Genomic DNA, 19,870 nt, shown 5'->3' with positions numbered 1-19,870 from the left:
AAATTGTAGGCATTATATTATTTTGTCTATAAATATTGAAATATCTCTAAAAGGCTTTAAAAAAAAAGACTAGTCTTTTCATACAGATTCATATAGAATATATTCTTTTGTGTATGGATTTTCCTCTCAACATGTTTGTAAGGTTCGTTCATATAATTGCAGAAAATAGTTTATTAATGAAGAATAACGGACTCTCCAAGAGCCACGTAACCACTTGTGCACCTAAATATATTGTCAGTAATTCTGTTTCAGTTCAATCAAACCAGATTTATCAATCAAATTCCAATTTTCTCAGTTAAATATGGTGGGTTGTTTGTTGGAGTTGGTTTGTTCCAGTCAGGCTAAGGAAATACTTCTGATGTTTGAAAGGTTGCTTCCTGCCTGTTCAAAGAACCTTATGTTAAGAACAACCATTTCTCCTGTATTTGTAGGAAGTGCCTGAGTTTTGGTCAAATAGCATAATGTGTAGGAAGCGGGTGTATAAGGAAGAGGGTGGACATGTCCCCCCTGCCCTGCTTGATTTAGGTGAAGCCAGGTCTGGGATGTGCCAACAAGGCTGACCCTAATGCCCAGCTTGTCCTTTTCCCCCGCGTTACAGAATTCTGCCTCCTGCAAGGGAAGCACGGGGGCTTCGAGCAGGAGAGGAGAAGTGACTCTGCCTTGCTGGACCTCCTGCCCTTACAAGAGTTTGCGTTCTGGGACATGCCAGATGCTGGGCAAGGGCTGCCTGCCTCGGATGGGCCACTGAGTGTTTTAAAACAAGGTATTGCCAGCAGGCTGGGGCGTGGCGAGCTGCTGGGTAATTGAGTGCTGTACCCCCGGAGGTGATGCGCCCTTCAGAAGCGGTGACTAATCCTTAGTGACTTCATGGAGAACATTTGAGAACAGACAGGACGGTGCCTGAATCAGTTCTAGTTCACTCACCTTGGTCAGATCTTAGGGAACCTCAGGTCTTGGATGGTCTGTTTTCAGGAAGGGGTAGGAGGCTGAGGAGGGGAAGAGTTAGGGGCCTAACATTTTCTTTCATTTGAACCACAGGAGTCTTGCTGACTACCAAGAAGAGCTAGTCAGCAGCAAGCAGAGAGAACCCAAGTTTTGCATTTGTTTCATTTATTCCAGGCTTCATTGCCAAGACAGGCAACGCTTTGTTGGCGTCGCAAAATGCTCTCTTGGAGGCCCTTATCCACTTGGCATGAAGCCATGTGATGTCAAGGCATCCAGCGAGGAGGAGGGCAGTACCTGTGACTTGCCTGCAGCAATTCCTTTCACTCGTCACAGCATTTTCTGTTTTTTTAAAAAGTTTTTTGTAGGGGGTAGGGCAGGAATTAGTAGGAGTGCAATATATAGTAGAAGAGGAGATGGGCAAGGAAAAAGAGAAAAGAATAATTAAGAGCTTAGTAAAAAAGAGCTAGGAGCAGCTCAGAATATCTCTGGCTTGGAGGGTAAGAGGAGAGACTCATCAGTGGGGCTTCAATGAGTCCCAAACCAGAAGATAGATGCTTTTGTAGCAAAAATATCAGTGTTGACAGAATTGGCGGTGAAGGCCCAATCTTAAGGCTTTCCTGTCTAATGCAGGGCTGCAGGCCCCCTCACGGTAATTGGGTGTGATTTTCAGCTGCCACTTAAGCGACGTCAATGTCACGGGTTAGAATCACATCAGCAGTGGTGCTACAGCCTTGAACTGCACTACAGGGAAGTGATGAGACAGGCTGAGCTTTCTTATCATTTCCTTACCCACCGGTCCACCCTGTAAGTTGGTCATTCTAGTCAGCCTGGCGTGGAGTGGGGAGGCTGGGTAGTTCAGGCAGGAGTAGGGTGGGCGCCCGCCTCTGTGCCCTTGGACCCTAGACCAGCCAGGACAGCTCTTCTCTCCAGGCTGGCAGCTGGCGAGGAACTCATTGTGTTTATAGAGCGGTTTTTGAGTGTAACTGTTGTCTGGAATCTGACACCAGCGGAGGATGCATTTATGTATTGGTCTGCATCCCTGTATATGAAAGCTTTGGTTTATCAAATCTTGTTTTTAAATTCCCAGGCTTAAATTACTAGAAACTTTTGACTATCTTAAAATGAAAACGGAAGATTTTAAGGGGAGAGGCTCAAGCATCCTGAAGAGGACGTTAGTAATCCAGCTGGGATTCTAACCCATTCTCCAGGACGGGTGAAGAAGAATGGAGAAAGTGGAATATCTGTGTTTGCCCAATGAAAATTGTGCCAGCCCCTTGAAAAGCATGCATTTAATATTAAAGGATACAAAATCTGTAGTGTATTAGAAAGATATGAAAACGAATGTATTTTGGAATTTGCATTACTCTGAAGCTTTGTAAAAGTCCTGATGTTTAGTAATTCAGCCTTGATAATTTAATAATTCTAAATGACTTTTCCAGAAAATAATTGATTAGACTTAATGTTTAGTGAGTCAGCAGGAAAATACAGTCTGAAACAAAACTTGGCTTCCCTCTTTTCTGTTTTTTTGTCTCTTTCTTTCTCCCCTCCCTCTCTTCCCTTCCCTCCTTCTTTCTTCCTTTAGTAGTTTGACTGGTTAGTGAAAAACATGCAGGGTGGTATTTAACGCATCCTTTATTTCTGAGTTCCAAGACTGACTGTGCAGCTGGAAGTGTTTATGAAAGAACAGAGGACAATTAGCTATAAAAAGCAAGAGTTACTGGTCCTCGTTCTGAGATAAGTCACGAGACTGGGTATGTTCTGCTGCTTTCACAGTCACTCTGTTCTTGGAGAGGAATTTCCATCCCTTTGTGGAGCTGCCAGAGCAGCAACGGAGAGCTCTGAACGACGTCCTCCAGGCGGTCCTGTTTGATGAAGAATTACTCTTGGTTCTGGAGCAAGTGGTAAGACTGGAGACATCTCAAGGTAGTGTCTCCGCATGGTTTTCTGGAGATGTGGACGGGCTAGATCTCTTGGTATAAGGCTTTGAGCTGGGTAAAATTGTGTTTAAAATTTCCCCACCTCCTTTTAACCCTAAAGCTTCTTTTTTTTCTTACTCCCAGGTCCTTAGTTTTCTAACTGCAGAAAGGTAGTCGATGTGATGAATAGAAGGGTGTATTAGTTTCCTCGGGCTGCTGTAACAAATGACCACAAACTCCAATTTACTCTCTTACAATTCTGGAGGCCACAAGTCTAAAGTCAAGGTGTCATTAGAGCCATGCTTCCCCACAGGCTCTAGGAGAGAATCCTTTTTTGCCTCCTCCAGCTTCTGGTGGCTCCTGGCATTCCTTGGCTTGTGGCCACATTGCTCAAATCTCTACTCTGTCTTCACGTGGCCATCTCCTTTCCTGTCTCTTAAAGGACACCCACCATTAGATTCAGGGCCCACCCCAATCTAGGATGATCTCGAGATCCCTACCTAAATTACATCTGCAAGGAAGCCAAATAAGGTCTCATTCTGAAGCTCCAGGTGGACCTATATTTGGGGGACCACTCTCCATCTCACTACAAGGGTTGTGTGTCATGGGGCAGAGGGCTGTGTTGTGCCCAGCTTGGCCTGTGGCTTTACTAGATCTGTCTCTTTTCTCTTCCCTGCCCCCCCCCCATCTCTCCCCACAGTGTGAGGACATAGTCAGCAGCCTGTCACCCTCATTGGCAGTGCTGGGGAAGCTGAAGCCTTCACAGCAGCGGGACCTCGTGGCCTTCCTGCGGCTAGTGGGGTACAGTGTGCAGGGCGAGTGTCCAGGCCCAGAGGATGTGGTCCACAACGAGAAACTCCTTTCTACGGCCTACTTCTTGGTCAGTGCGCTAGCAGGTATGGAAAAAAAAAGGGGAAGAAATGCGGTTGCCTTGAAATTACTTTGCTTACTTTGTGGACGATTTGGTACATAAGGTTCCCTCCCTTTCAAGCAGTGCAGGGATGATAAGCAGTGGAAAACTGAGGAAGTTGACAGGATTGCCGTGAAGTCACGGACTTGAGTATGAAGGAGGCCTGTCTGCTGCCAGCCTCCTCCACTCCCTTGCAGAGAGGACTTCTCTTCCCCCCCCCCGGGAGGGCTGTCTGTGGGCACACTCCCTCACCAACACAGGAAACCAATTTCCCCAGACACAGCCAGTGATTCACACTTGCTGCCTGGCAGTGCTGAGTGGCAGTGGCTTTCATTTGGCTACTGCTCTCCCCCCAAGTGTTTCGTTCCTTCTGAGCCTCTTGTTCCTCTTTGCAAACTTATGGCTCTACCCCAAGTGCAGCATTGTGGCCATTAGGGCAGGGAGGCTGCAGAGAGCATCCCAACGCACTAGGTTGCTGGGCCCAGCAGCTCCACAACTTCCACACGCATCCTGGCCATCCAATTATTATTGAGCAGTGCACCCCGCCCTGACACTTCTTTGCCAACTCCCATCCGGAACGCACCTTGCCAGAGGGTCTGTGGTACCAGAAGGTGGTCATCCTGTATGAGGAAGCTGGGCTTTCACTTCCTTCTCAGAAAGGCAAGACCTGGCAAGGCAGCCCACTCTTAGTCCCCACAACTTCCCTTCAGGGTGACATCAGTCAGGGCGCTGAGCTCCTGATACATTCAGAGTTCCTCCCCAGCACCACATGGGAACAAAGGCCCAGGAATCTCCAGTTTTTAAATAATTAATCAGAGCAAATGCCTCTCCCAGCTCCATATGCCAATGAATGTACGCTCTATGCCTTATTCCAAGTCATGGGTAAACATTTTGACTGGGATAGGACATAAGACAGAGCCCTGTGGAACTCCACTAGAGACCTTTTTCCAGTGTTAATTGGTATATCAGAGAGTTTAATTACAGGCATTCTATCAGGAGCTAATCTACAGGCCAGAGTTCTCTAGCTTGCGAGAAGCCCTTTCTTCACATACCCTATTACTTATTGAAATATTTTAATATCAATAGGCTGGACCAATGATGTCAAATATGTAACACATGGCCAACATTGTGAATGCACCACAGTCCCCTTTTTCCCGAGCCTGGACACAGCCTCAAATTATCTGCAGCCTTGCACACAGGCAGCCACTTGGGGTTGACACATAACATGAGACTTACCTGCCGTGTCAGAGCTGGAAGCTCAGGGATAGTGAAATCTTTAAGTGCAGCTGAAAATATCTGCAGCCTATTTCTAAACCAACGGTGCTCTTCTGCATCTCTCTGAACTGAGATCTCATTTATGTGTCAGTCACTGTGGAGGTCGGATTGGTGTAAGCTCTTTCACTAATGGTCTTGTTTATTCTTGGCCCTTCTGAGTTGACCTTTTCCTCCTACAACAGTCTTCTCTTCTCAGAATCTGGGAAAGGTGCTAGAACAGAAAATGGCCCCTTTATGAGGCCTGTTTCCAGCTTTCTAAATAATAACACTAGTTTTTTCTATAGCACTTACTTTTTTAAAAAAAAAATTGAGATATAATTGACACATATATACATTAATTTCAGGTGTACAACAAAATGATTCAATATTTGTATATGTCTCATTAACTATGTATGTATCACCATACAGTTAAAAGTTTTCATCACAAGAAAAATAAACTTTATAAGATTTACTCTTAGCAACTCTCAAATATACAATACAGTATTATTAACTCTAGTCACCATCCTGCACATTACATACCCATGACTTATTTTATAGCTGGAAGTTTGTACTTTTTAACCGTCTTCACCCATTTTACCCACCCGTATACATTTTACACCCCCCCACACACCCCAATCTGCTCTATGAGCCTTTTTTTATTTTAAGACTCCGCATATAAGTGAGATCATACGTTGTCTTTCTCTGTCTGACTTATCTCACTTAGCATAATGCCCTCAAGGTCCATCCGTGGTGTCACAAATGGCAAGATTTCTCTTTTTACTGATTAATGATATTCCTCTGTGTGTGTACCACATCTTCTTTACCCATTCATCCATTGGTGGACACTTAGGTTGCTTCCATATCTTAGCTTTTGTAAGTAATGCTGCTATGAACATGGGGGTGTATCTTTTCAAGTCAGTGTTTTCGTTTTCTTTGGATAAATACCTAGGAGTGGAATTGCTGGATCGTATAGTACCAAGACTTTTAATTTTTTGAGTAGCCTTAAAAAATTCTCACCAACAGTGCACAAGGGTTCCCTTTTTTCACATCCTTGCCAACACTTGTTATTTCCTGTCTTTTTTTTTTTTAATTTTATTTATTTATTTATTTATTTTTGGCCGTGTTGGGTCTTTGTTTCTGTGCGAGGGCTTTCTCCAGCTGTGGCGAGCGGGGCCCACTCTTCATCGCGGTGCACGGGCCTCTCACTGCCGCGGCCTCTCCCGTTGCGGAGCACAGGCTCCAGACGCGCAGGCTCAGTAGTTGTGGCTCACGGGCTTAGTTGCTCCGCGGCATGTGGGATCTTCCCAGACCAGGGCTCAAACCTGTGTCCCCTGCATTGGCAGGCAGATTCTTAACCACTGTGCCACCAGGGAAGCCCTCCTGTCTTTTTGATAATAGCCATTCTAACAGATGTGAGGTCATACCTCAGTGTGGTTTTGATTTTAATTTCCCTGATGATGAGGATGTTGAATACCTTTTCATGTACCTATTGGCCATCTGTATGTCTTCTTTGGAAAATTGTCTATTCAGATGTTCTGCCCATTTAAAAAATTTTTTAAATTTATTTATTTTTGGCTGTGTTGGGTCTTCATTGCTGCGCGCGGGCTTTCTCTTGTTGTGGAGCACGGGCTCTAGGGTGCGTGGGCTTCAGTAGTTGTGGCACACGGGCTCAGTAGTTGTGGCTCGCGGGCTCTAGAGCGCAGGCTCTGTAGTTGTGGCGCACGGGCTTAGCTGCTCCGTGGCATGTGGGATCTTCCTGGACCAGGGTTCGAACCCGTGTCCCCTGCACTGGCAGGTGGATTCTTAACCACTGTGCTGCCAGGGAAGCCCCTTCTGCCCATTTTTAAATTGGATTTCTTTTTGCTATTGAGTTGTTGTATGAGTTTTTTATATGTTTTGGATATTAACCCCTTATCAGATATATGATTTGCAAATATTTCTTTCACCATCAATAGGCTGCCTTTTCATTTTGTTGATGATTTCCTTTGCTGTGCAGAAGATTTTTAGTTTGATGTAGTCTCACTTGTTTATTTTTGCTTTTGTTGCCTTTGCCTTTGGTGTGAAATCCAAAAAATCATTGCCAAGACTGATGTCAAGGAGCTTACTGCCTATGTTTTCTTCTAATTTTATGGTTTCAGATCTTATGTTTAAATCTTTGATCCATTTTGAGTTAGTTTTTCTGTATGGTGTAAGATAGTGGTCCAGTTTTCCCAGCACCATTTATTGAAGAGACTGTTCTTTCTCCATTGTATATTCTTGGCTCCTTTGTTGTAAATTAATTGACCATATATGCATGGGATTATTTCTGGGCTCTCTATTCTGTTCCACTGATCAATGTGTCTGTTTCTATGCCAATACAATACTATTTCGATTAATGTAGCTTTATAATATAATTTGAAATCAGGGCGTGTGATATCTCCAGCTTTGTTCTTCTTTCTCAAGATTGCTTTGGCTCTTCAGGATCTTTTATAGTTTTAAACAAATTTTATAATTGTTTGTTCTATTTCTGTGAAAAATGCCATTGGAATTCTGATAGGGGTTGCACTGAATCTGTAGCTTGGGTAGTATGAACATTGTAGCAGTATCCTCCCAATTCATGAACACGAAATATCTTTCCATTTATTTGTGTCTTCTTCAATTTCTTTCATCAGTGTCTTACAGTTTTCAGTGTACAGGTCTTTTACCTCCACGGTTAAATTTCTTCCAAGGTATTTTATTCTTTTTGATGCAGTTGTAAATTGGATTGTTTTCTTAATTTCCTTTTCTGATAGTTATTAGTGTATAGAAATGCAACAGATCTTTGTATATTGATTTTGATACTGCAACTTTACTGACTTTATTTGTGCTAACAGTTTTTTGTTATTTAGGGTTTTTTCTACATATAATATCATGTCATGTGCAAATAGGGACAGCTTTACGTCTTCCTTTCCGATTTGGATGCCTTTTGTTTCCTCTTCTTGCTTAACTGCTCTGGCCAGGACTTCCAATACTATGTTGAATAAAAGTGGTGAGTGGGCTTCCTTGTCTTGTTTCTGACCTTAGAGGAAAAGCTTTCAATTTTTCACCACTGAGTATGATGTTAGCTGTGGACTTGTCATATCTGACCTTTATTATGTTGAGATATGTTCCCTCTTTACCCACTTTGTTGAGAGTTTTTACCATAAATGGATGATGAGTTTTGTCAAGTGCTTTTTCTGTATCTCTTGAGATGATCATATGATTTTTATCCTTCCTTTTGTTAATATGGTGTATCACATTGATTTGCAGATGTTGAACTGTCCTTGCATCTCTGGACTAAAATCCCATTTGATCATGATGTATGATCCTTTTAATGTATTGTTGAATTTGGTTTGCTAATATTTTGTTGAGGATTTTTGCATCTACGTTCATCAGGGATGTTGGTCTGTAATTTTCTTTTCTTGTGGTGTCCTTGTCTGATTTTGGTATCAGGGTAATGCTGGCCTCATAAAATAAGTTTGGAAGTGTTCCTTCCTCTTATTTTTTGGAAGAATTTGAGAAGGATTGGTTTCAATTCTTTAAATGTATGCAGAATTCACCAGTGAAGCCAGCCTTGTCCTTGACTTGACTTTTGTTTGTTGGGAGATTTTTGATTACTGATTCAATCTACTTAGAAAATCCCAAAAGACTGATTACTACTATTTCTACCTGATTCAGTCCTGGTGGATTGTATGCTTCTAGGAATTTATTAATTTCTTCTAGGTTGTCCAGTGTTTTGGCATATAACTATTCATAGTACCCTCTTATGATCTCTTGTATTTCTGGGGTATCAGTTGTAACATCTCCACTTTCATTTCTGATATTTTTTTAATTTATTTTTTTTAACATCTTTATTGGAGTATAATTGCTTTACAATGTTGTGTTAGTTTCTGCTGTATAACAAAGTGAATCAGCTATATGTACACATATATCCCCATATCCCCTCCCTCTTGCATCTCCCTCCCTCCCTCCCTATCCCACCCCTCTAGGTGGTCACAAAGCACTGAGCTGATCTTCCCGTGCGATGCGGCTGCTTCCCACTAGCTGTCTATTTTACATTCTTTTTTTTCTTGGCAAGTTTAGCTAAAGGTTTGTTAGTTTTCTTTATCTTTTCAAAGAACCAGCTATTAGTTTCATTGACTTTTTTCTTTTATCAGTATGCATTTCATTTAATTTCTACTCTGATCTTTATGATTTCCTTCCTTCTACTAACTCTGGGTTTCATTTGTTCTGTTTTTTTGAGGTATAAAGTTAGGTTGTTTGAGATTTTTCTTGTTTCCTGAGGTAGCCATTTATTGCTGTGAGCTTTCCTCTTAGAACTGGCTTTGCTACCTCCCATACATTTTGATATGCTGCATTTCCATTTTCATTTGTCTAAAGGTATTTTTGATTTTTCTATTGATTTCTTCTTTGACATATTGTTCAGTAGCACATTGTTTAATCTCCACATATTTTGACTTTTCCAGTTTTCTCCTTGTAATTGATTTCTAGTTTTATACCATTGTGGTTGGGAAAATGCTTGATATGATTTCAGTCTTCTTAAATTTATTAAGACTTGTTTTGTGGCCTATAAAATATGACCTATCCTGGAGAATGTTCCATGTGTGCTTGAGAAGAATGTATACTCTTTTCCTTTTGGATGGAATGTGCTCCATATATCTGTTAAATCCATCTGATCTAATGTGTCATTTAAGGCCCCTATTTTTCTCTCTGGATGATCTATCCATTGATGAAAGTGGAGTATTAAAGTCCCCTACTATTATTGTATTGCTGTCTATTTCTCTTTTTAGGTCTGTTATATTTTCTTTATATATTTAGGTGCTCCTATGTTGGGTGCATAAATATTTAAAAGTGTTATATCCTCTTGTTGGATTGACCCCTTTATCATTATGTAATGCCCTTTTTTGTCTCTTATTACAGTCTTAATTTTAAGTCTGTTTACTGCTGATATAAAGAGAGCCTGTATAACCCCAGCTTTCTTTTGGTTTCTATTTGCATGGAATATGTTTCCATCTCTTCATTTTCAGTCTGTGTATGTCCTTACATCTGAAATGAGTCTCCTGTAGGCAGCATAATGGTCTTTTTAAAAAAAAATTTATCCATTCAGCCACTCTATCTTTTAACTGGAGAACTTAGTCCAAATTACATTTAAAGTTATTATTGATAGATATGTACTTATTGCCATTTTATTAATTACTTTGTGGCTCTTTGGTAGTTCTTTGTTCCTTTCTTCTCTTGCTCTCCTTTGTGATTTGATGATTTTCTGTAGTGGTATGCTTAGATTGCTGTCTCTTTACTCTTTTGTGTATCTGCTATAGGTTTTTAATTTGTGGTTACCATGAGGATTACATACCAACTTAAAATAGACGGTTATAAATACCTGTTGGTAACAACTTAAGTTTGAACGCATTCTAAGGCTCTACTTTTTTACTCTCCCCCTCCTGCCATTTTATGGTTTTGATGTCACAAATTATATCTTTTTATCTTGCATATCCCTTAACAAATTATTGTAGTTATAGTTATTTTTTTACTACTTTTGTCTTTTAATCTCGTACTAGTTTTGTAAGTGATTAATCTACCCTTACAATATTATTCTGAATTTTACTATATATTTACCTTTACCAGTGAGATTTATATTTTCATATGTTTTCCTATTACTAATTAGTACTCTTTCATTTCAGCTTAAACAAGTTCCTTTTACATTTCTTGTAAGGCTCGTCTAGTGGTGATGAATTCCTTCAGCTTTTGATTGTCTGGAAAATTCTCTCCCCTTCAATTCTGAATGACAACTTTGTCAGGTAGTCTTGGTTGCAAGTTTTTTTCGTTTGGTACTTTCACTATGTTATACCACTCCCTTCTAGGCTGCAAAGTTTCTGCTGAAAAATCTAATCTGCTGATAGCCATGTGGGGGGTGGGGGGCATTCCCCTGTGTGTAACAAGTTGTTTTTCTCTTGCTGCTTTTAAGGTTCTCTCCTTGTCTTTAACTTTTGACATTTTAATGTGTTGTGGTGTGGGTCTCTTTGGGTTCCTCTTATTTGGAACTCCAGTCTGGGTTTCCTGGGTCTGAGTGTCTGTTTCCTTCCCCAGGTTAGGGAAGTTTTCAGCCCCTTTCTTCTTCTGGGATCCCTATAGTGCAAATGTTGGTCTGCTTGATGTTGTAGCATAGTTTCTTAAGCTGTGTTCACTTTTTTTTTCACCTTTTTTTTTCTTTTTGCTGCTCTGATCGGGTGAGTTCCATTGCCTTGTCTTTGAGTTCAATGATCGTTTCTTCTGCTTCATCTAGTCTGTGGTTGAACCCCTCTAGTGTCTGTTTTGGTTCATTTGTTGTATTCTTCATCTCTTTGACTTCTATTTGGTACCTTACTATATTTTCTCTTTCTTTGTTGAAGTTCTCACTGTGTTCATCCATTCTTCTCCCAAGCTTATTAAGCATTTTTATGACCATATTTTGAACTCTTTAGCAGGCAAACAAATCACTTATATGCTTTTCATTCAGGAACTTTTCTGAGCTTTTACCTTGTTCCTCTGTCTGGAACATATTTCTCTGTTTCTTCATTTTCCTTGACACTGTGTGTTTGTTTCCATGCAGAAGGTAAAATAGTCTCCTCTCACATGAGGGAGTGGTCTCATGTAAGAGAGGACCTTATTCAACCTCACCCTAGCTCTTTGTTGTCTCTCAAACCTTTGTGATTGTCCAAGCAGCCTATTTTTAGTGGCTCCCAATAGTTGAGGGTTTGTCAACACCTGTCAGCACCCCAAAGAGGATCTCAGTCAGCATCTAGATTTAGGCTGATTAGAAGCCAGACCTTCAGGCAGTAGCTTTTAAAGTATACAAGTATATACAGACCACAAGTGTAAATCCTGCTAACCAGTAGAGCCAGGTGACCTAGAAGTGTCACCTGGGTGGCAGTCACAGAAATCACAAGCCAGACGATTGTATAAGCTCCTTTCCAGGAGATAGCAGCAACCTGGAATGAGGCAGATGGAGAGCACAAAGGTAGCATCCATTGGCCTCTGTTCCGAGAGCAGACCCCTAGATGTATGGCAAACCAGAAGCTTGCCCCTCAGGCCAAGCAAGTGGGCTTCTTTCACAGAAGGACTAGGGGTGTGTTTCAGTTTGCTGTCTGACAGTGCCCTGGGGGTGGTAGCTGGCCAAGAACCGTCTGATTGTTAAAGTCCCGAGGGACCCAGGAATGCAAGCCCTGCTGGCCATGAGAGCCAGACGATCAAGGGGTGTTTCCTGGGTGGCAGCCACAAAAACAAGGGCACCAGAGATGAGTCATAGCCCTCCTCTGGGAAATATTGGTGCTTTGAAGTGTGGCAGAGGGAGGGTGCAAAGATGGTGTCTGATGGCCTCGGTCCCCAGAGTACACCAGCAGGTCCCTAGGTGTGTGTTAAATTAGATGCCTACCCCCAGGCCGATGCTTTATGATAACAAATAAGCCTCTTTCATAGACAGTATGGGGGCTTTTCAAACAGCTGCTTCTGTGCTGGGTCCTGGGGGTGGGTAAGTCCACGTACAAGCCCTTTAAGAATGATTTCTCAGTTCACTATAGGCTTGTGGGTCTTGTGGATGTGAGCCCCACTGGTTTTCAAAGCCAGATTTTGGGGGGCTCGTCTGTCTGGGTGGTCTTAGAAGTCAGGGTGGGGTTCAAATCCTTCACCACAGGGAGAAGCTAGGGTTTTGAGTTCCCTCCTGATTGTGGGTCACTGCACCAGGGGTATGGGGTTTACAGGGAGACTGTGGCTCAGCCTCTCCTACCTGCTGCCATGGGTTTTTTTTCCTTGTTCACCTGATGTATGGGAGTCGCTCAGGTAGTTTGGGGTTTCTTCAGAGGAAACTGTTCCATATGTCGCTGTAGATTCAGTTTGTCCATGTAAGGAGGTGAGTTCCGGATCTTCCTACGGTGCCATCTTGAACCTCCCTCCTCCTGTTTGTTTAAAGCACTTCAGTCTCAGCATCTAGCCAGTCTCCTGGAACACTTCCCCTACCATTTTGTGACCTTAAGCATGAACTTCCCAGGTTTCATTTGTAAAATAGTTAGAATATGAAAGATCAAAAGAAATCATTTCAATTCCAGAAACGCTGAAGAAGCCTCTGCTGTGTTTTAGGCACTGCTAGATGCTGAGGTAGGAGAAAATCATCATCCCCACCCTCAAGGGAACTAGAGTCAAGCAGTGAAATTGGGTGGTAAGCGCTGTAAAGTAGAGCTGTGTCCCTAGCACCATGCTCAAGGTAGTGAATGACCATTGAGTCACATGGAAGTAAAGTATTTCCAAGAATAAGGGATGGTGATGATTACGTGGGACTCGGGAGTCCCCTTAGAAGTGAGGAATGGAAACATGAACGGGTGAGATGACTTGTGACGGTAGCTCAGCCAGGACATCATGTCCCAGGGGACTTTGTCCCTGCCCTTCACAGCCCTGTGGATCTTTCCACAAGGCCCCATATGTTTACCATCTTCATCTTCCTGATTTGGGAGCAGGGCCTCCTTGAGGATCTGTTGAAAACCGCGGGGACTCTCTGGAGACAAGAGCACATTTAAATGCAGTTTAGCGGGTTCTCTGGCAGGCTCAGGCCTCGGGGCTGCCCCCTCCCCCTAGCAGCCTTCTGCTCTCGGGGGAAGGCCGTGCGTCATTGTGCTCTGTTGGGCCACAGCCTCAGCGACGCACTGCCATTTATAAATAAGGCTGCTAATTAATGCAGGGGATGGAGGGGTTCATGAGTGCCAGATGATGGAGCAGACGATTCTTTTCTCTTTTGCCTTTTCAGTGCAAAGGTTGTATCCCAAGGGATTGGGTCCTTTTAGCAACTGCATCTGTTCTACCTTGGGAGGTATTTAAAACTGGTTTTGACTAACACTGATCTGTATTTCCTTCTCCTGGGGCTTGGCAGGGCCCTTCTGGGGCAGCCCCCAGCCTTATACAGCTCTGTGCCAATGCTCTCTGCCACTGGTACCCTTGTGTTGAGCCAGCCGTGGGCCAGGGGGCCCTGCACAGTCCTGGGCTCAGGAGGTCTGCTGTGCCACCCCTTGACTAGACCACATTACATCTTTCTCCCCCAAATGATTAGTGACCTAGGTATAACCCTTTATAGTTTACCTAGTTCTCCGACATAGGCAGAAAAAAAGAAAATCTATAGTATGCAAATGAGGAAACGCGCTGTGAGAGGTATACCCAAGGTCGCTCCCAAATATTTAGTGGCGCTCAAACATAGCTCTTCTGTCACCAAACCCCAGGTTCTTTCTGCTTTTCCATGCTGATTCACTTTTCCCTGAGTCTGTACCGTTCTTTCTTTTTTTTTTTTTTTAAACATCTTTATTGAAGTATAATTGCTTTACAATGGTGTGTTAGCTTCTGCTTTATAACAAAGTGAATCAGTTATACATATACATATGTTCCCATATCTCTTCCCTCTTGCATCTCCCTCCCTCTCACACTCCCTATCCCACCCCTCTAGGTGGTCACAAAGCACAGAGCTGATCTCCCTGTGCTATGCGGCTGCTTCCCACTAGTTATCTATTTTACATTTGGTAGTGTATATATGTCCATGACACTCTCTCACCCTGTCACATCTCACCCCTCCCCCTCCCCATATCCTCAAGTCCATTCTCTAGTAGGTCTGTGTCTTTATTCCCATCTTGCCACTAGGTTCTTCATGACCTTTTTTTTTTTTTTTCCCCCTTAGATTCCATATATATGTGTTAGCATACTGTATTTCTTTTTCTCTTTCTGACTTACTTCACTCTGTATGACAGACTCTAACTCCATCCACCTCATTACAAATACCTCCATTTCATTTCTTTTTATGGCTGAGTAATATTCCATTGTATATATGTGCCACATCTTCTTTATCCATTCATCTGATGATGGACACCTAGGTTGCTTCCATGTCCTGGCTATTGTAAACAGAGCTGCAATGAATATTTTGGTACATGACTCTTTCTGAATTATGGTTTTCTCAGGGTATATGCCCAGTAGTGGGATTGCTGGGTCGTATGGTAGTTCTATTTTTAGTTTTTTAAGGAACCTCCATACTGTTCTCCATAGTGGCTGTATCAATTTACATTCCCACCAACAGTGCAAGAGTGTTCCCTTTTCTCCACACCCTCTCCAGCATTTATTGTTTCTAGATTTTTTGATGATGGCCATTCTGACCGGTGTGAGATGATACCTCATTGTAGTTTTGATTTGCATTTCTCTAATGATTAATGATGTTGAGCATTCTTTCATGTGTCTGTTGGCAATCTGTATATCTTCTTTGGAGAAATGTCTATTTAGGTCTTCTGCCCATTTTTGGATTGGGTTGTTCGTTTTTTTGTTTTTGAGCTGCATGAGCTGCTTGTAAATCTTGGAGATTAATCCTTTGTCAGTTGCTTCATTTGCAAATATTTTCTCCCATTCTGAGGGTTGTCTTTTGGTCTTGTTTATGGTTTCCTTTCCTGTGCAAAAGCTTTTCAGTTTCATTAGGTCCCATTTGTTTATTTGTGTTTTTATTTCCATTTCTCTAGGACCTGGGTCAAAAAGGATCTTGCTGTGATTTATGTCATAGAGTGTTCTGCCTATGTTTTCCTCTAAGAGTTTGATAGTGTCTGGCCTTACACTTAGGTCTTTAATCCATTTTGAGTTTATTTTTGTGTATTGTACCGTTCTTTCTGATTGGCAAATTGCATGTAAGAAATATCCTCTGGTGAACACAGAGCTGGTTACCTGGTCCCTACATCTATTTTCTAAAAGGCCGTTGCTGCCGGTTTAGCCCCATTCATTCATTTATTCTACAATTACTGAGCATATCCTCTGCCCGACTGGTAGAGGATATATAAATTAGGTACAGCTCAGGGGCTGGCTCTGTTTCCATGGGTGCTTTTTGACGGTGACTGATTTTTTTTTTTTTTTTTCTCCTGCAGAAATGTCAGATAATGCAGTTCTGCTGGGCACTTGTTATAAGCTCCAGATTATTCCTACACTGTGCCACCTGGTAAGAACCTCCCAGAGAGGACCTGGGGATGGGCAGGAACAGGGAAATGATGAGGAGATGGACACCTAACAGCTGATAAAACTCGCTAGGCTTTCTCATCCACAACAGCCCTTCAAAATAGGTTAAAACAGGTATTATTAATCTCTCTCTTTTTTACACCCTGCCCACATCACACACCCCATAGGAAGACTAAGGCTCAGAGGGAAAGGAGTTATTTGAAGAACTTGCTAGCAGGGCTAGGACTCAAACCTTATATTTATACTCCAAATCTCATGATTTTTGCATTTTTTGGAGAGAATTTTGGCCAAGGCTTGGTGCACTGTTGCAGGGAAGGGGCCTGACACCACATTATTTGCAATGGCAGTTATGTGGCTGGACCAGTTTGATTCAGCTCTGCATCAAATTCAACAGGGAGGTATTCAAGAGGACTGCTTTGTCTCAGGGAGACATTTCATTTTCTCCTAGGAATATCATTAGCTTCATGCCCTCAGGAAATGCCATGGCAAGAACAAGAGTTAGGTAATGATGAGCTTAGCCCTGAAAGTCAAGGTTAAGCTTTTCCTTTTTAAATTACAAATTGGGTCATCAATAGAAGGAACCATCAATAGGCTGGGGCAGCTCCTCTGTTGTAGCTTCTGCAGGTGTTGCTCAGCCTGGGGCAGAGAAGCAGAGGATACCCGGCTATGTTATTTTGAGGCCTGGTTACTAAGGGCTGAGGCCAGCATGCTATGTAGACCCAAAGGACCAAAGCTCAGAGCTCTGCTCCCAGATCTGGGAAGCAGGTATCGGGGTAGACTGCCTAGATAGGACCCTGCAGTTTGTTATGCATCTACTCTGGGAACTTTGAGCACTGTGGTTAGTGCCTTTGGTACTTCTTGGTGTAGCAAAGAAGTTTACATGGGACTCGGGAGCCACCTGAGAAGTGAGGAATGGAAACATGAACGGGTGAGGTGATGGTAGCTCAGCCAGGACATCATGTCCCAGGGGACTTTGTCCCTGCCCTTCACAGCCCTGTGGATCTTTCCACAAGGCCCCATATATTTACCATCTTCATCTTCCTGATTTGGGAGCAGGGCCAGAGACTGCAGAGGGCTTCATTCCAGAGACTGCAGTAAGGCTTGATTCCAAGGAGCAGTTTAGATGTCATTCACAACCGAAAGCAGATTCTACCTGTGCAGAGGAATGATGTGTTCTTGTACTTTGACCACAAAAACTGAACTACTTGAAAATGAGCCAGCATGCCACTGTGGTGCGGCCAGCTGAGGGTAAAGGCTGATGGCGCAGTTTGGTTATGGAAACAATATGTATCATTATCTAATTGTCTGCAACGACAGTAACTCTGCTTTCTAGCTTAGCTCCCTTTTGCAGCAACTCAGTATTTAGCATTTCCTAAGTCAGCCCTCACCATGTATTTACAAAGTCATCAACTGCATTCAGGAAGTATATAAAAAAAGAAAATACTGCCGAGACTGCATTAGCTAACTCCCTCCCTCTCCCAACCAGCTCACACTTAGTTGTCATCTTCCCTGCAGGTCTGCTGTAGGATTTGATCTTTGGGTTGCTTCCAAGTTCTGCTCTGTTGGTATTCTGGGAGTAGCCATTAGGACGCACTTGGAGTCCCAGCACAGCTGGTAATCTACCTTGGTGCAAAACTACCCACCCATAGAGTCATCTGTTTGCCTTTGTGGGCTGCTCAACATAAAGAAGTAATGTTTCTTTATGTGAAGACACTCAAGAAGGTCTTTAATCTCGCCTAGAGCTCATAACAACGTTTGTTAGGACCGCAAGGCTCCTGCTTCCTGAAGAAATTTGGGTATCTTATGTTTCCTATAGGTATTTATTTAGAGCAGGGTACAAAAATCTCCTTGCATGCCTGTCTTGTCTTGTCTTGTCTGGTGGCCAGAGTAACTTTGAGAGGCTTGCTGAAGGGCTTTTGAAAGAATAGCGTCAGATACACTAACAAACACATTTGCAAACTGGTGAAAGAGCTGGTAAGAAAGTGAGTTAGAATCATCTGGAGGGAATGTTAATTTCACACCCCACCCTCTTTGGGTGACTGTAATCTCTCTTATACCAAGAAGTGCCTCTGGGCACTTGGGGTTGGCAGATGTTCAGAGAAGAAGGCAGGATGTTGCTGGGTGCTTCTCCACCAGACCCAGGACACAGCCCTCTGTGCTGCACCAGTGGAGCTCATTCTTAAATCACCGGATGTGGTGCTCATGCTTAAAGAAGCAGGCCAGATCCACTCCCTAAAGCATCATCTACAGTTTACAGTCTAGGCCACGTGGTAACGGGAAACCTGTGGTTACACTGTGTGAGTTGCATTGCGTGAATCTACAAGGTGTAGACGTGTAAGGCTGATGTTGATAACAGACACACAAGTTCCTTTATATGCAAATGAGTGCTGCCCTTCAGCCCCTGGGGCAAGTTGCTTATTACTTTTAGTAAGAAAGATTATCAGTGCTCAGAACGTGTTTGGAATTCTTTTGGATTCCCTTCAGATTCAGTTAAAATTCATGCATACCTTATAAGGCTTCATTTTTTATTTTAAATTTTACGCTCTACATTATTAATCTGATCTGGTTCTGAGTGCCTGTTTAAAATTCAAATCTACTGGCGAGTTTGTAATTACTAAAGATTAAAAACAACTGTGTCAGAGGCACTGCTCAAGACCCTAAAAGCAAAGTTTCACATGTTCTGAGCAGTTGCAATTAGAGCAGTGTTTGATGTGACCTCTCTGAAGAACTAACGTTCAACTGAGGGTCAATGTTCTAGGCAGGGTATAAGGTCAGCATGACGGACCAGGTCCCTGCTCTCCTGGGCAGCTTAGGTTTTAATAAACAGAGTAAACAGGGAATGTCAGGAAGATAATTTCAGAAACGGCAAGCATATGAAGACAAGTAATGTAATAGTGGCTGGGATAAGGGGGTAGCGAGTGGCTCGATGGAGAGAGGATTAGGAAAGGCCCTTCTGATGTGGCATTTCAACCAACAGCTCAGAGATGAGAAGGAAAGTTCTGTGGGGAGCTCTGGAGGAAGGATGTCGCAGGTGGAAGGAAGAGCAAGGGCAAAGGTTCTTAAGGCAAGAAGCATCACTAAATAAACCATGGTACCTACCTTTGAGGAGTTCATGCAAACATGTAAGACATTCTAATAGGTGAATTAAAATAAAAAAACCAACCCTTACATACTGTGTGTATAAGAAAGTTATATTCTGACCTTTCTAATCTACTGGAGTTAGTGGATCCAGTAGAAGATAGAGTTCAGAGAGTAGGGATTTGGTCAGAGGACTCCAGGTGAAGTGGAGGTCCTGGCCTGGGCCAAATATATCCTGTTACAGCTTAAGGGTTTTCCCTGCTCTATTTGGGGAATGTAAACAACTTAATTTTTCCCCCATAATTATCTAGAAGTGCTAACATTATTATCCAATGATGTGGATTTTCTATAACCTTTTTTGGTGGATTTGTTTACGTGTGTCATTTCAGCTCCATGCTCTGTCTGATGATGGTGTGTCTGATCTTGAAGACCCAGTCTTGGCTCCACTGAAAGATACAGAAAGGTTTGGGATCGTGCAGCGTCTGTTTGCCTCAGCTGACATTAACCTAGAGAGACTGCAACCTTCCGTGAAAGCTGCCACCCTGAAGGACCCTAACGTTTTCCCACTGGTTCTTTATATAAGCCTGAATGGACTCTGTGCTTTGGGCAGAGCACAGTAACAGTGTCCTATGTGGATTACAGGTACACCTTGTTTTATTGCACTTTGCAGATAGTGCACTTTTTTTTTTTTTTGACAAATTGAAGGTCTGTGACAACCCTGAGTCGAGCAAGTCTATCGGTGCCATTTTTCCAACAGCATTTGCTCACTGTGTCT

General features: G+C 42.7%; 1 protein-coding gene across 1 annotated transcript in view; it reads left to right on the top strand.

Annotated features, from left to right (window-relative positions):
• GSDME (gasdermin E) overlaps window positions 1–19,793 on the top strand; it is a 70,972-nt gene extending 51,179 nt beyond the window's left edge. The window contains exons 6-10 of the mRNA XM_061197842.1: window positions 599–763; window positions 2,719–2,846; window positions 3,562–3,757; window positions 15,930–16,000; window positions 19,485–19,793. Of these exons, the coding sequence (XP_061053825.1) occupies window positions 599–763; window positions 2,719–2,846; window positions 3,562–3,757; window positions 15,930–16,000; window positions 19,485–19,715 (791 nt within the window). The 3' untranslated portion in view covers window positions 19,716–19,793. The remainder of the gene's footprint in view (window positions 1–598; window positions 764–2,718; window positions 2,847–3,561; window positions 3,758–15,929; window positions 16,001–19,484) is intronic.
• The last annotated feature ends 77 nt before the right edge of the window (window positions 19,794–19,870 follow it).

This window comes from Eubalaena glacialis, chromosome 8 (assembly GCF_028564815.1).
Source record: "Eubalaena glacialis isolate mEubGla1 chromosome 8, mEubGla1.1.hap2.+ XY, whole genome shotgun sequence".
Taxonomy (NCBI): Eukaryota; Metazoa; Chordata; class Mammalia; order Artiodactyla; family Balaenidae; genus Eubalaena; species Eubalaena glacialis.
Note: the sequence above shows the minus strand (reverse complement) of the source record. Positions and strands in the feature narration are given on the sequence as shown.